The sequence below is a fragment of the Plasmodium yoelii genome (assembly GCF_900002385.2).
Source record: "Plasmodium yoelii strain 17X genome assembly, chromosome: 11".
In the NCBI taxonomy this organism is placed as follows: Eukaryota; Apicomplexa; class Aconoidasida; order Haemosporida; family Plasmodiidae; genus Plasmodium; species Plasmodium yoelii.
This window is the reverse complement of record NC_036183.2, coordinates 1,864,467-1,882,564: the sequence shown is the minus strand read 5'-3', so window position 1 is coordinate 1,882,564 and position 18,098 is coordinate 1,864,467. Positions and strand designations below refer to the sequence as shown.

The window sequence follows — 18,098 nt, the reverse complement described above, 5'->3', positions numbered from 1 at the left end:
TGAATTGTAAAACCCGTTTTTTCCTTAGTTGGCTCATTTTGTCATTACAAAAAAAAATGAGGATAGTTGAGCATAATGGAATACTTCAGATTTTGAATAATATAATCTGGAAATACGAAAACCTTAGAATTATTTCGAATTTTAAAAAAGTATATAAACACAAAAATTGATGTATTGGAAATCGAATCATCAATATTGGATTGATCGATGGCGTTACATTTATTAAATTCGGTAATTTTTATATCTAAATGAATTTCTCTATCTTTTTCATTTTCAAAACCGTACGTATTATATATACATAATAATATATTTAATATATCCATTAAATGTTCAAACATCACTTTTTTTACTTTGTTTTTTATTATCATTACATAAATACAATTATATATTTTATCCCAAATCGCTTTATTACCAATTTGAAAAAACTGTATTTCATTTAAAAACATTAACTGTAAACATGTTTTAATTAGACTCAATACATTTATATTATTTTTTCCGATTTCAAACAATAGGCATAATAATTTTCCGAAATTATAAAAACAATTATTACTTCCATTTTCATTATATAGATGTGTATCACTTTCATGATTTTTAATATCATCATTTTTATTACAAACTTCATTTTGTTCGTCTTGGCATTCGTTTTTGCATTTAGTATTCCTATAACTATCAACATCCTTTTCATTAAGAGTAACGTTATTTTTCATAAAAACTGATTTGATAATATCTACATAAATATTTCGCTTCTCATCTTCACAATGATTGATTTGATCCAAATCAAACTTATAGTTATGTAAATTATCCACTTTAACAAACTTATTTATTTTTTCAAAATTAAAAAAATAAAGCCAATTGTTTGAATTTTTCTTAATATACGAATAAAAAAATACAGAAATAGCTAATTTGAAAAAATAAAAACTAAAATTACTATCATAGTTAGCTATGTCATCAAAATTACGATTATAAAAATATTTTGTTAATAATATGTTAATACATTCGTAAAGTTTTGAAAAATTTATTTTGTGTATAAATGTAGACGGTATATTGAAAATAAAAATCCACACATGCTCAAATATATCATATTCCTTATAATCAATTAAAAAATCTATAATTTTATCAAATGTTTCATATACATATTCAACGTTAATAAAAACAGAATCTCCAAAAACGTATGTATTTTCTTCATCTGAATTTGTATCCTTTGCATCCATTCCTACATTATCAATATTTTTAATGACATTATTGCTATCAATACCCCTAATTTGATTATGAATCAATAGAAAAATCAGGTTCATACATTTTAAGTTAGCAACAATAATAAAATAAATATTATCAACAGTTTTTGTGCAAGCAGCTTTAAATAATTCATTTAACATATAATATATATTCAAAAATCCTTTTATTTCTTCTAGATCTAAGTTATCATATTCTTCAGTTTTATAAATATTTACAAATGATTCCACAAATATATTTATTGATATCAAACACCCCCTTTTATCTTTTTCATATTTGGATTCTAAAAAAATTAAAAATTCTTTTATATAATCATTAAAATATTTATAAAAATGAAAACTGTTCCTTTTTTCTAATATATTATAAATATCTTTATAATAATTATTTTCATGTGTTATAATATTTTTAACTATAAAACTTCGACCAATTAACTTCCCCTCTAATTTTTTTAACAATTCATTATTTTCCTTATCGAATAATTCTCGTTTTTTAAACTCTTCTAAACAAATATCAGTAATTTCATTCGTCATATAATTTGTTAAAATGTCAAAATCGTTTGTGTAATTTATTTTATTTCCATTAATTTCAATTGATTTCAATTTATTTACTAAATTCATTTTTATCTTATTTTTTAAATGATCTTTATCTATCACTATTATTGAAGTGATACTTTGACCATATGAAATAATATCCACATTTACAACATTGAAACCGCCTCTAATTTCATCAAATAATTTTAAAAATATAACACCAATGATATTATTCGAAGATGTAGATATTGTTTGAGAAGGTATTATATATTTATCAGATGGATTAAGCTTACTTATTTCCTTTTTTATATTGAGAACAAATTTTCCATCTTCATGTAGTAATGTTCTTACTTTGCTATTCAGTTGATTTATAAAATATAATTTATTGTATTCCTTAATATCATCTATCCTTTTTTTATCCCTAACTATTCGTTCATCATCTATATCCAAAAGATACTTTTTTTTTAATAAATATAAAATAACATTACTACAATAGCTTCTAACATGATTGTTATCTTTATAAGTAATATCTAATTGGTAAAAATCTTTTAACATATGATTATATATATATTTTATATAAATATAGAAAGGAATTTTATTTACTAAATAATATAACAAATCATTCATGTGTGATAAATTTTTGTTAACAATATGTGATAATATAAAATTAAAAACCGATTCAAAAATTTCGACACACAAACTGATATTTAACAAGGTATTGCACTGTTCTAATTTTTCATAATGATCTAATAATTTAATCATCAAAAAAGAAAAATTATTTAACACATATTCATTAATATTCTTTTTATTACTCAAAAATGACATAAACATTTTTATGCTTTCTTCAAGTTGTAATATATTTTTATAATTACTAACTATTTTTTCCATAACATCTTTTTCTTTATTTGAATTATTACATTTCAATAATCTATCAAAATATATTTCTACTTCTGTATAATCACAAATTTGATCATTATTCTCTTTTATTTTTAACTCATCATAATATATTTCAACTTTTCCACTATTTGTTAAATAAAAGCTAAGTAAAACTTTTAAATCAAATTTTATATCATCCGAAGATTGTATACAACTGTTTAAACAATCTAGATAAAATAATTCAATTTTTTTATTTCCTTCATATTTTTTGTAAGCCTCTAAAATATTCAATATAAAAATGTTAGTATTATCCTTTGAATTAAAGTTTTCACCATTTTTGTCTTCATTTAACAAATTCACACTCTCTTCATTTATATTCCTATGCCGTTTATTTTCTTCATCGTTATGCCAATATCGTTCATTCCCCTTGCAATCACATTTCCCACAATACTGAGAATACTTAACAAATGCTGTTTTTAAAACACCATAAAATGTAATGCTTAACTTTTTCTTTATTAAATAGGAATCACTGATAACATGAGAAAAAAACAAAAAGTACGGTATTTGAAATGAAAATATTTCCATATTTACATCCTTAAGATATTCAATTAAAAATAACAAAAACGCCTCGTCAATAAATTCATTATTTGTAGAAATATAATAGTTAAATAACTCATCGTTTAAAGTATTTATTCCATATATAGTTTTCTCTAATAACTTATTATAATCTATGTGTAAAAATTTTTCTTCAATTTCTATCATAGTATTATTTACATCTTTATTTTGTATATGCTTAAAATAATTTAATTTTATTATATCATTTCTTTTTATTAATAAATTTACCACCATTTTCTTGCATATATATTTTATAACCGCATATACATATTTATTATATTTTTTTAAATTTGTTATATCCTCATTTCTGCTACATACCGTTTTATCGAAAAATTGCGTTAAATATCTTGCTGCATTATCTTTACATCCTTCTATACTATTGAACACTTTATTTGGATTATCTATTTTTATTAAATTCGAATTTATCATCCTCATCAGTTCATTAATATTATCATTACTACAATGTATATTCTTCTTTTCGGTTCCATTACTAAAAGAAAAAAAATCATTAATTTTTTTGTCATACTTATAAATCCCCAAATTTGTGTATTGCATAAATAAAAATAAATATATATAACTACAACTGTATATACTTAGAAGTTTATAATGTGTAATAAGAGTCACATTTCTTTCCTTATTAATATAATCATACACATTTTTTAATAAATGATCTTTTCGGCATTCGAATTTTTTTATTTCTTCTATAAAATTTTCATCCAATTCTTTTTCATTATTCTTTAAATAGTTTATGTAAAATAAATCGTCTTTTGTATTAATACAAGAATTACATACATTTTCTGCGTACTTTATCACAATATCTTCATTTTGTATGTACATATTATTTTTACTTAAATCATTACATGATAAATTACTTTCCTTACATATATTCATGCTATTTATATTTTTGTCTTTTGTTTTTTCTTTAATATTTATGTCAATTATATAATTTTGAATATCGCATGGTAAAATCGGGGTATTCGAAAACATCCCTTTGTTTGTCATCATCTTTTTTTCAGCATTTTTCAATAGATCGTTCCCATTCTTATGATTTTTATTTGTATCACTTTCATTTTCTTCAATATTTCCTAAATAATTATCATACTGTAAAACACCTAAAACATTCTCTAACATATTCACATCATTAATGTTTATATTTGCCTGGATTAAAATAGAGAAGAATAAATTACTTAATCCCAAAAAACAATATTCTGAATATATATTATTTTCTAATTTAATATAGGAAATAAAATATTTGCTAATTTCTAAGCAATTTTTGCTTAAATACTCCAAAAAGGGATTGTAATATATAGAATAAAACAAAATGATACATACAAAGTTTTTTTTCTTTTCATTATCACTATTAGTTGATGTAACTTGTTGAGAATATTCATAAATGTCTTTTAAAAAATCTAAAGATAATTTATTCGAATGAAATTTATCTAATCTTAAAAAAATCTGAGATATATAATATCCATACATTTTTTCTATTTTAAAATTACCAATTGTGCATGTATTCATTATATCTTCTTTTAACATTAAATTGATGCTATCCTCTTTCAATGTTGGTAAACAACTTAATAATTTTAGTGCCTTTTTGAGCAAAGAACAATTATAAACATTTGTAAAATTCTCTTTTGCATATTTTATTATTTCTAAAATTATACTTCCAACTGATTTATATATAATAATAGAATCATTAGAACCCTCATTATTCACACCAATTTGTCTACCATTTATAATTTTACCCCATATTGGTAAAAATGATTTTGAGAAAAACGCGAAATAAAAAAAGGTAATACAATATTTTAACAGAATTAGCTTTTCATTTGTCACTTTTTTTGTGCTTTCTTTCATACAATCAGAATATATGTAAAACAAATAATCCGTTAGATTCTCTAAAATGCAATAATATTTTTCAGCAAAAAAATTATCTCTTTTTATCAAATAACCAAATAAATATATTATTGAACAAATAACTCTATTTTCTTCATCGTTATTAGAAACTTCTTTCAAATTTTTGGAAATTAAAACATTTAGAAGATCATTAAATAAATCTTCATTGCTTTCTTTAATTTGCAAATATATATGTATTAGCATCTTTGATGATTTACTTACCAGTTTTGTATTATGCGCATACAACATATTCTGCAATAATATATTTAATCGATTTTTTACTATTTCTGCTAAATGACTATTTATTAATATATTTGCTCTTTCAATATCGATTAATGTGATACAACCATTTTTATCATTACTAAAATCGGAATTATTCTCTATATTTTTATTACTATTAGAGAAAAAGTGTTTCAATTCCTTCATAAATATGCTATAAGAAAAGCAATATATCATCAAATAGTCATCTTTAAGTTTATTAACACAATTAACAATGCTAATTAAAAATATATCAAATATTAAAATTGTTAAATATATACTTTCTATGGAAAAATTATTCCTAAAATTTATCACTTCTATGTATTTAATTAAACTGCACAACTGATCTATATTAAATGTTGAGTAATGTTTATTGACATATTCAATAACACTTTTTGAATTATCTATTTCGATAAAATTTCTTAACTTTATTTCCTCATAACTCAATTCTTCATTTTTATTTGATTCTGTACTAAGTAAATTCGAACCATCTTCCTTTTCCTTACATTTTTTTAGATCAACCTTATCAAATGTGTTCTCAAAAAAATAGTGAACAATAAAATTGGCTTTATCATGAAACAACTTTTTTGATATAAAAATTATATAATCACTAAATGAAGGCGCATTTTCTTTTTTGTGCAATTTTAAATATTCTTTTGCTGTATCTGACAAAATAATGTCACTGCATTTTTCAAATAGTAAAGAATAATACGCATATTCACAAGTTCCACATTTAAATATGTTTGAACTCCAATTAAGTATAACACCAATTAATAAACTATTTTGTGTGTATTTTATGAATTTATCTAATATACTCATAATATTTTCAGCAATTGCTCTTCTAAAATTTATATTACTTCCTCTTCTTTTATCGATGCTAGTTTCATAGATACTACTGTGTTCATCATTATCGGTTTTCATTTTTTCCATAGTCCAATATAAAACGGATTCATTATTTCCATCAAAATTGTTCATATTCAATTCTTTGAAATCCGCATATTCCATCTTTATCCCAATTAATCGACTCCTACTTTCATTCAGACAATTTTTAAAATACTCCATCAAACATGACAAAACTTTGTTTACGTTATTGTATAAAATGTACGAATCTTTGTTTATGTTATAAATATTTTTTAATTTATTAAAAAATATATGCATTAACAAAAACGAATTGTTCAATAAATTTATATTAGTTTTATGGTCATTTATTTCTAGCCCATATATTTTCTCTATCATTGTTGCCGTATTTTCCAGTAAAATATAATTGTTATTATCCTCACCATTTTCTTCAGTTAATGCTTTCAAATTACAAAAAATTATATTAAATATATAATCGATGTAGTTATTAAAAAACACGATTTTAGTATTTGTCCCTATAATATATATAAGTAATTTATTAAGACAATTATTTAAATCTTTATTTTTTAATTTAGTGTTGTATTTATTTTCTCTTAAATATGCTAAAAGTTCTTTTTTATTATTAAACATTAATTCACATTTTTTAAACTCATTCATAAAATCTATACTTTTAACATTTACATCATTAACAAAGTAGAAATAAAAATAATAAATATAGCATAGTAATTTATGTAATTGTTCCTCTTCTTTAATTACTATACAACTCTTTTCAAATATACTAAAAATTTTTAAAATATAATTTATTGAATATATATCATTATCAAAATACTTTATTATGTTCATATATATATCTACATATATTGGATTATCATTAAAATTTACACTGTTCTGTTTACTTTTTAATAATAAATTAGCGAATTCTTTTACTTCATCATATTTTTCGTTTGAACAAATTATATATGATGAATAAGCTAAACTATGATTACACAAAAAATTACTTAAAAAATTCAAAGTATTTTTCTTCATTTTTATATGATTTTGCTTTGAATAATATTTGCTATTAAGGAATTTTTCTTTGTATATATTTACTAAATCTTGTCTAATAAATTTTATCAATTTTATATCTATACAATAAATTGGAATAGCTAAAAATTCATTTATACACATAATGAATTTTTGTAGTTTTTTATAATATTTATCATCACAAAAATAGTTATTATGATTATCATTTTTCAGATCAATATGTGTAATTCGATTAGAGTTAATATTATTAACAACATTGACATTGTTATTAAAGCACAAACTTTTAAAAACGGACGAAATATATTTATCCATTTTCATCTTATTCTCATTTTTATTTAAAATTTCCAAACTTTCTACAAATTTTATTATCATAAACATTCCCATTTCTTTGTTATCCGCTAATATATCACAATTCTCTATTATCATTTGTTGAAATTTTAACTTATCTTCATCATCGACATTTTTAAATCCTGCATCCATAAATATATAAAATGTACTGTTATATAATATCCTACTATTGCTTATCTTGTCAATATTTTTCAAATAATTTTCAACCATCCCTACAACGGGAATCTTAATCCGTTCTAAGGATTTGCATCTTATTATACAGTGACTAATAATTTCTATTAACGATTTTCTCAAATAATCTTCGCATGTTAATATTTCATCTAACAAAATTGGAATTAACTGAAAACCAAGTAAAATTAAAAAAAAATGTAACAATACGGTTCAATAAGAACATAAAAATATTAAAACTTACATATCACTAATAATAATATGAATATCATTATATTATGTAGCCACCAACATATATTCACTGCTTTTATAATCCATATATTACCTTAAATAGGACACCCTCAATTTTATTGTCATTGGTTAAAGATAAATTTAAGAGAATATCATCATGGTATTGTTTTTTTCTTTCTTCTTGGGACATATTTATAGAAAAAAAAAAATTTACAATTTCGTTGCACACAAAGATAATGATGGTGATGGGGAATAATGCTTTATTTCAATAAAAATTTAATTGTTATTAAAAAAATTAATGAAAAAAACATTAAAAATAATTCTTCTGGTCTTTCACTATTTATATAATAACGTTTTGAAGTTCAAATTTATTTAGGTATCTTTTAATGGAAAATTATATATATATTTTTTTTTATCTCTTTCATTTATTCCGTTTTTTAAAGTATCTAACAAAACATTGATAGCATAAGTAACATATATTACCAAAATAAACAAACATATATATACTTATTCATGTGCCGAACTTTTTAAGTAATAACAAATTCCATCATAGGATCGTTCATTTATTCATACTAGATTAAATGATTACCGAAAAAAAAAAATACATATATTTGGTCAAATTACAGGCACAAGGCAACTTTTCAAAAAGTTCTTCTCTTACTCAGGAAAGTTTTATTATCATTTTTTTATTTTATTATTTTGTAGTATCATTTTCAATTATTATTTTTAATATATATTCTTTGTAGAATACTAATTATTAATTGAAATTTTTTTAATATGTAATCGTTAAATTGAAAAACCCATCATAATCTATATACAAAAATTACTTAAAAGGATAAATTTCCTTTTTTCAAAATTTTTCAGCATTGCTTCGAATGTGAAAATAAACCAAAGAAAATATGATGTTTATACAAATAATAATACTATGAATTTGTTCTCTTTAAAACACTACAATTTTAAACCCAGATTTAATTTCCTATTTTACCCATATATTAAAGCACACTATTTTAAAACATATGTTCGTAGCATATTTATTTGTGCCTAATATTTAGCTACTTCAAAAAAAGTGTATATACCTAACATGCTTATATTTTATCATATTTTCACATAATATGAAAATAAAAGGAACGAATATATTGTAATTTTCCGGTTTTTCAAACTTTTCATAATTATTATGGCTATTCGTATAATATTATTATTTTTGTTATTGTCATATTTTAATTTTTGTCTATATTTATAAATACCCCTATCTCGAAATATTATATATACGAACACAGTTTTACTATATTAAAAATTTAAACTTAATTATTTATTTAACCTTTTCAATAAATGTTTTAAAAATAAATAAAATATATATATGGGTTAGTCATTTATTTACACATGTGTGTTGTTATTGACAAAATGAATTTTTTTGAAGCAATGTTCTTAAATGCTTATTTTATTACTGCCTAAAATATTAATTGTTTGTAACTAATGACTCACGTTTTTCATTATAAACTTAAAAATTGTCAAACATGTTTTGCATTTAATAAATGTAATAACACATAATTCCTTTATCTATGTCATTTTATTTACCTCTTTCGATATTACACATATTTATACCTATATTCCTTCAAATGAAATGCTCTTTGTTTTCATGCAAAAGCACAAACTACTACAACAGTTCTTGTTTTCCCATATCAGATGACGAAGAATTCGATCTCTTTTTCAATAAAATAAATAAAAAAAAGGACCTACATTATATGTTCGAAAATGCTGTAAACGAAATCATTTATAAAACAAAAAAAAATTGTGAAATCAATTCAGATTTTGAACAAGTTGAAAAAAAAAGTAAAAATGCATATTCAGATCAATATCTAGATGATATCGATATAATTTTAAAAAAGGGAAAAAAAGAGAATATGTTTGCAAAGAAAAAAATAAAAAATAAAAATAATGATCCTTTATTTATCCCTAAAAAGGACAGTTCAATATTTCCTTCAGAAAATGCCAAAAATATAATTTATTCAAAAAATAAAAGTGAAACTAATATAGAATACAATAGCGAAAAAAAAACAAATACCAGCAAGGATAGTATAATAGAAAATTTTAAAAATGTATTATGTAACGACCTGAATAAATACATTAAAGAAATATTACATGCTATAAATAATAACGACGAACATCCATCATATATTTCCATTATCTCAAAAGATAATAAAATTTCAGAAGACAACTCCCCCAATGCTAATTCTAAGAATTTAAATAATAATATACTTACTAATAATAATGAAAATGCACAACAATTGTCACATAATCACGACGAAATACATCCAAACATAATTATGGATAGTTCTCTTAATAATTTATACATTGGGGATTCGAATAGCTCTAAAGGAAACAATGTAAGTGCCGATCACCCAGAAAATGTACAAATTAAAACATGCCAATTGTTTAAACAAAATTTAAATACGAATCAAATGTTTCATAATAAAAATAAAAATTACGCATCACATGGAAATATATCCATTACCACGGAAAATGTGGATTGTAAAAAAAAATATGTAAAAAAAATGAAAAACAAAAATAAGCACACATATAATAATAGTAACAAAGGAGTTGAAAAAAAATATATATATTACACACGAGGGGGGAATCTATTTAAAAAGAAAAATCCTTTGTTCAAAAATGAAAATGTTAATCCATATTTCAATAAGAAAAATGACGCATATCAAACTATAAAATACACTTATAAACACAATAGATGCTATACTAATGAATCAACTAATTTAAATTCCAACACTTCCAATTATGGAAACATGAAAAAAGAAAGTAAATAACATAATAATAAAAATAGATATGCAATTTTCATCTAATCCATTTTATTATATATATACATATATATTCGTATGTCTGTACACATTTCTTTCTATATATTTTAACTCATTCATTCGTAGGAATATTAAATTCCCCCCATAAAACTTTAACAAAAACGAACCCAAATAATGACTTCACTTTTAGCCATTTTCAAAAAAATGCAAACAATAATATTTTAAATAAATTTCTTTCTTAAGTTTTTTTTTTGTCATTTTTCCTTTTTTTTAGTTTTGTTATTTGTTTTAAATTTGCACTTATGCTGATCTATGAATTTTCTTTCATCTACTTCGCAACATAAATGCAGTCCCGATTTACAACGTTGTTTAAATTTTTGTAAAACTCGAAGGAAATTGTCATCGAAAAAATAAAAATGTGAATATCCAATGCAATGGGGAAGCTCCCCCATTTTTCAAATTATATAACCTTAATAAATTGTTTGAAGAATTTTTCAAATTAAAAAAATTTACCAAAAAAATCAATAAACATAAATAATAATAGAAATAATTATATTAAAAATAAAAAACGAATAGAAATAAAGCGGAAATATTTGGAATATAAGAAATAATAACACTACAAATGTATAATTCATAACTATCAAAAATGTTTTTCTTGAACACAAAAATGACTTTTAAAGAAAAAATTGGCGTATAGTCATCATTTAATTATAGGAATCCACATATATACACCAAATACGCATGCATATACAACAATATGTGTGCATCGGGTCATTGGTTTAATACATGAACATATATTTGTTTCACTTTAGACAAAGGAAATAAAATAAATTTATTATTCTTAAAATAATAGTAACAAAAAGTAACCTTGCATTTTGTAGGCAAGGTAAAGGAATAATCAAAATTAACTTCAATATTTTTTTTTAATTCAATATTTATGAAATTTTTAAAAGGTTTTATATATCCATTTATGTTATTAGCATAATAGTTATTTTTACTACGTTTTATTTTCCACTCTGTAGTATCTATTTTGAGGTATTTCGGCTTATTTATTTTTTTTATATTTTTGTTCATTTTGCTATAATTGGTTTTATTATTCCAAGATCTACCACAATGATGTTGATCATTAGAAGCATTTAAATATTTTGGATTCAGTTTAAAACATGAATCATTTACAACGTTTTGATTTGATGGATTATTTTTTTTCCTCTTAGCAAATAATGAATTTTTTACTTTTGTTTTATTAATATTTTTCAAATGTTTTAAGGAACTATCTTCTAACAAAACATTCTCAGCAACAAAGTTGTACGTTAAGAAATTGGTTTGTTCCATTCTTTTATTTGACATTTTTCTTTTTATTATTTCACTAATTTTCGATTCGTCACAATTTTGCACTTTGCTTTGTGTATTCTCTATATGATAAGCATCTTCATATTCAATATACAATAATAGGTGATTAAAAAAATGTTTTACATGATTTGGCAATAAAAATAAAATGCTTCCTAAATCTTTATCATAATAATTTTCAAAAATTTCAAAATATGGGTCAATCTCAATACAAAAATATATTTTCACGAAAAAAAAGGATACAAATTTGAATGAAAATTTTATACATTTGTCATAATTTATAAAATCCTTATTTTTTATATGTTTTAATATATTTTTTAAAATTTTATTTATCACAACATTTATAGTATATGTATTTTCGTTATCATTTCTAGTATTTTGTTCTATATGTTTATGAATAAATTTATTGAATCCAATAATTAAATGCTCTAAATCGTCACTCAAGTTTATTATCTTCCTTTTATTCTTATTTTGGTTACACACATTACATTGGTAATTTTTATTGCATATCATATTTTCCCCATTTTCCATCTTATCAAATATCACATAGGAACTATATTCCTTTTCTACTTCGAATTTATGGACTTCAGTTTCATCATTATTAAAAATATCACCAACATATTTATTCAACTTAGAAAATAATAAGTTATTTTCATCGTATATTTTGTTTAAAAAAAATCGAAGTATTTCTGATATATCTGTTGAATGAAAATAATATTCATTAAACAAATAATAAATTTTAACCAAATTTTTATTAATTCTATGATTTATATTTATAACCTTTTTATGATAAAAATATTCTCGATATTTACTTTTAAAATCTACTACGTTTGTATAACTTTTCCATTCATGCATATCCTTTTCATTCATGAATATTTTTATCTTTGATTTTATAAATCGAAAATTTATATTATTACATGAAAAATATTTATGCTCTTTTGTTATATTCTGATTTATGGCTTCTACAAATATTTTAACTTTATCTTTATCCAAATTATTATAATTTAAATCGTGTAAAAAATTATTTCCAAATTCATTGCTTAATTTCCCTAAACAATTTTTAATAACATTTCCATTTTCCCCCCATACATCTACTTCATTTGTATTTTTATTAAAACCCATCTCTTTATCTTCAATATCATATGTTGGATAATTAAAATGTTTATCATAATGATCTTTCTTATCATTTTCGAAATATTCATTCACATTATATATATTATGAATTAATTCTGACTCGTTTATTTTATTCTTATATTTATTACTAAGTTTTATTCCCAATTTATTTCCATTTATATCATCTAAATGCTCATAATTCCAATTTATTGAATTCTTAGTCACATTATTTCCATATATTAAGTCGTTATTCAATACATCTTTTAATGGTCTTTTGTAAAAATAGTTTGCAATGCTATTTCTATGTATTATATCATATATCGACACATCCGTAATAAATGTTTTTAAAAAATAGTTATATATAAAATATATATTTTCTTTTTTTTGAAAATGAGAAAAATTTTCTTTCAAATATCTTAAAAAATATATATTACCAATAATATGTTCATTAATATTATCACTAATGAATTTCGAATATTTCATGTAATCTTGTTTAAAATATATCATATTCCTTTTATTTATTTCATGAATAGATTCTTCGACTATTTGTCCTGCTTTCTCTATCTCGAAGTTTTTTATTTTTTTGAACTTATTAATATTATTGATGCTTAAATGTGTGCTTTCCTTTTGTTCATCATTTTTCTCGTTATTCATCAACCCTGAAATATTACTACAATGTTTTTTTCCTTCTAAATTTTTAACTATATCGCCAAGCATGCTATCACTGCTACTATATATAGAACTGTCGCATTGACTAAGCGTATCGGATTTCTTCCTTTTTGCCAATCCTTTTCTTCTTGTGTAATTACTTTCATAATTATAATATAATGAGTCAAGCATCCCTATCAACTCGTTACTATTATCAATATAAAAAAAATCATAATCTTTAAAAATTATAAGATAATCTAAAAAATGATTCGTTTTTAAATTTGTTTGATCATGTAGTAATTCCCATATATTTTTTTTAAAAAAAAAACAATTTTCATTAAAAAATGGGATATCCTTATTAAAAAGTATATTCAACACACTTAAAACATATATATAGCAAAAATTACTTTCCTTTGAACTTATATCCAATTTTACACAATGTGGATATTCTAAAAATGTATACATCTGATGATATAACAATTCAGGTGATATATTTTCTCTAGGAATTATATCGACATTCCCCTTATTATCAATACACTTCTTATCATTAATCAAAAATTCATCCTTTTTATTTTCATTATTTTCGTTCATAAAAATGTAACCGTGATTATTATTGCTATTAATTTTACAATTTATTTCATCAATATTTTCTCCAATTTTGTTATTTCTTTTCTCATACTTTCCCCATTTCATTTCTCGATCAAATTCAAATAAATTCACACATTTTGAACCCGTTATGTGGTATTTTTCAAATTTGTCATATAATATTTTGTTCGAAGTGTAGTAACAAAATTTATAGGATCGTTCAAATAAATTTAAAAAGGGAACATTAACATATGAATTTTCTATAAATTTATTTCGAAACTTATCAAAAAAAAAGGGATAAATTAAATCGGAATATTTAAACGACAATACTATTATCGCGCTATATATATAATACCATTCTTTGTTATTATATATCATATGATCAATTAGATATACTTCTTGCTCATCTATTGAATTCGAATTTTTTTTAGATGCATCAAAAGAATCTGATTTAGAGTTATATAAATGTGTGTTCATATTATATTCATCCATATCATTTTTTAATGGATTATTATTATCTTCTTCATAATTCATTAAATGCACATTAGTCTTGAAATTAAAGTTGTATAAACATAAATTGCTTAAAATATTTAATACTACCTCAAGACCACTTTTTTCATATCTACAATATGAAAGCATGAGGAATATATTTTTACGCCGATCCTTATTTAAATTTTTCAAAAGCACGGAAATGTATTTATTAAAAAACGTTCTATTTATTGGTATCAATCGTGATATTTTAACAATTAAATATGTTACATAACTAAATATATTATTATTAATATGATTTAAAAAAAATATTATATACTTTTTTATTGCATTATATATTTCTTTATTACGATAAATATCAATAAAAAATTCAAATATTTTGAATACATAAATTAAAATTGTTTCATTGTCGTCATCTATTTTATTTGATAACCATCCAGTAGCTAATTCGCTATTAAAAACAGTTTCGAAATTTATTAGTAAAATTGCATTTTTACTTTTAATTTTTGCATTCTTAACACTCACACTGTTATTACTATTTTTTGTATTATTCTTTTCTTCATTTAAAGGAACCTCATTTATATTTTCATTGATATTATTAGACTCTGTTTTATCCAATTGTTTTCTTTCATTTTGTTCGCTATTTTTATTCCAATATGTGTTCGGGTTTTTTTTTCGCTTTTTATCATCATTCCTACCAAATTCATTTTTATAATCCAAATGTAAAAATGTTGAAAAATAATTTTTGTTAAAAAAATTACGATTATGGGTTTTTAAATATATCATTCTATTGTTTTGAAAACCTTTGGAAAGATTCCCTTTTGTATTAACAATACAATTAATAATTATATCTTTATTATATATATAATAAAAATTATTTTTTAGAGGTTTGGTAGAATTTGCATTAGTAGGATCATTAAGTGTGTTTTTTACATTTTTTTCTATTGCTTCATTGCCTTCGATTTTCGTATTATCTTCCCTCTCAGAGTTGTCCCATTCATCGTCCATTTCTTCTTCATATTCTTCTATACAATTATTATCTTTATTTTCTATTTTTTTCCCTTCCCCATTTCTTGCTCTTCTCCACTTTTCTTTCTTTTTCTCTTGGTATAATATATTTAATATGTAACAAAACGATTTTAGCGCCTCAATTTTGACGATGTTCATTTCACTTTCTGAACAGTATGCAAATATAGTTAAAAACGAATTTAACAATTTTTTATATATTTTTTTGTCATATTCTATAAACCTTGGCTTATAATTGTTATATTTTTTTTTTAAAACATCAATACCCTCCTTATTACATTTTAAAAAATTTACATATAAAGTAAACACACAAGACAAATTAAAAATATTTTTTTTCAATTTAATTAAAATTTCATACATTAAAACAAAACATTTTAAATTAATTATTTTAAATAAATAATTCTCTTCAAACATCTTTATACACAAATAAGAATATATATTTAATATAATACCGAAAATGTTAAAATGACAGGACGAATCATCTATAAAATCGATAATTATATTAATATTTTTAAATATATCTATTATATATTTAATTAAATTTATATATTCATTATCATTAGCCAATAATAACTGACCAATCTTGCTACTTAAAATCTCAATTGACTTTTCGCAGTATGTTATCAAATGTGTAATGTCAATTTCTTGAGGATTTGGCTTTGTTAAACACTTTCCATCATTAGTTTCCACAACATTTTCACCTTTTATATTTTTAATAAAATTATAAACTGATTTTGTGGATTCTTTTTTCCCAAGATCGTTGCCTGGAATATTAGTTGTTGTATTATTTTTATTGCTTGTGTATTCATTTTTTGTATTGATATATTTATCCAAATTATTATCAATACCATTGAAAAATGTGTCACTTACATTTTTGCTATCATTCGATAATTCATTATGCCTATAAAGAGACTTATTATCACTTCCACCTACGTTATAAATACTGCTAATATTCGATTGGTTGCTTTTCCCATTCCAATTTATACCATCGCTATTTTCAATATTCACATTATTGACCTTATACACACTATTCATATCACTTGGTAGTGATAAATTATTTATTACAATATTATTTATGTTTTCTTTATTTTCGTCGTGGTTATTAATATAACTCAATTTATTTTTATTACCCTCAGTATATTTATTTTCATTTTTTACATATTTCATTTTATTTGGAAAATTAGTAGAGTTATACAAATTCTTTCTATTCTTATTTAATTGCTTTGTACACGCCAAATTTAATTTCATTGGAGACCTTTGATAATACATACTATTTTCATATTTGTTAATCTTTTTATGTATTTGACCACTTCGATTTTGTGTGTTATTGAACATGTTTTTAGTTGCATTGTTATTATTATTACTATTGTAATTATTCATATAATTACTACTACTGTTGTAATTGCTACTATAATTTTCATTCGTATTTTCTTTGCTACTTGCATTATTCATTTTTATTTTACTTAAATCATAAAGGCTCTTGACAGCTCTATTGGTAGGGACAGACCCTATATCAGGCTTATTATTTTCGCTCCATTCTACATTCATAATATTACTATTATTACTGCCAAGAGGGGAAGTATAACCAGTATATGTACCACCTGATTTGCGTTCCCCAAAGGAATAAACCAATTTTGTGTTTATACTTGATTGCTCCTGTGGCACTGATAAATTACCCTTTTCATTTTTTCCGGTTGAAAACAAATTGGAATTATACTTATTTCGGTGATGAAATTGGTCTAGTACTATATTGTTAACATTCGTTTTTTTTTTTTTTTTTTTTTTTTTTTTTACTTTCTTTATCTCATCTTTGAAATTATTATTTGCAACACCATTACCATTGTTTTCGTTTTTTCCCCCATTCAGTATTTTTTTCATTATATATTTGATATAGTATTGAATTATTCGTTTTTTTCGCCCTCTAAGTATATTACCTTTGTTTATTATTATTACTATTAGTTTATCATGTTATGTCAATTTGAAGAAAAATATATTATATGAATAATAAGTACATGTTAAAGGTTTGAACACACCCTTCTCTTATTCT

General features: G+C 22.2%; 3 protein-coding genes across 3 annotated transcripts; 1 reads left to right on the top strand and 2 right to left on the bottom strand.

Moving 5' to 3' along the window:
- Nucleotides 1-44: 44 nt before the first annotated feature.
- On the bottom strand, nt 45-8,223 carry PY17X_1146600 (conserved Plasmodium protein, unknown function; the record flags this gene model as incomplete). Its single annotated transcript, XM_725729.2, has 2 exons — nt 45-7,973; nt 8,128-8,223. The coding sequence occupies 2 exons, from the start codon at nt 8,221-8,223 to the stop codon at nt 45-47; spliced, it is 8,025 nt and encodes a 2,674-aa protein (XP_730822.2).
- Nucleotides 8,224-9,649: 1,426 nt separating this feature from the next.
- Nucleotides 9,650-11,085, top strand: PY17X_1146500 (uncharacterized protein; the record flags this gene model as incomplete). Its single annotated transcript, XM_722000.1, has 2 exons — nt 9,650-10,844; nt 10,970-11,085. The coding sequence occupies 2 exons, from the start codon at nt 9,650-9,652 to the stop codon at nt 11,083-11,085; spliced, it is 1,311 nt and encodes a 436-aa protein (XP_727093.1).
- Nucleotides 11,086-11,614: 529 nt separating this feature from the next.
- PY17X_1146400 (conserved Plasmodium protein, unknown function) lies at nt 11,615-17,929 on the bottom strand (the record flags this gene model as incomplete). Its single annotated transcript, XM_719759.2, has 1 exon — nt 11,615-17,929. The coding sequence occupies one exon, from the start codon at nt 17,927-17,929 to the stop codon at nt 11,615-11,617; it is 6,315 nt and encodes a 2,104-aa protein (XP_724852.2).
- Between the last annotated feature and the right edge of the window lie 169 nt (nt 17,930-18,098).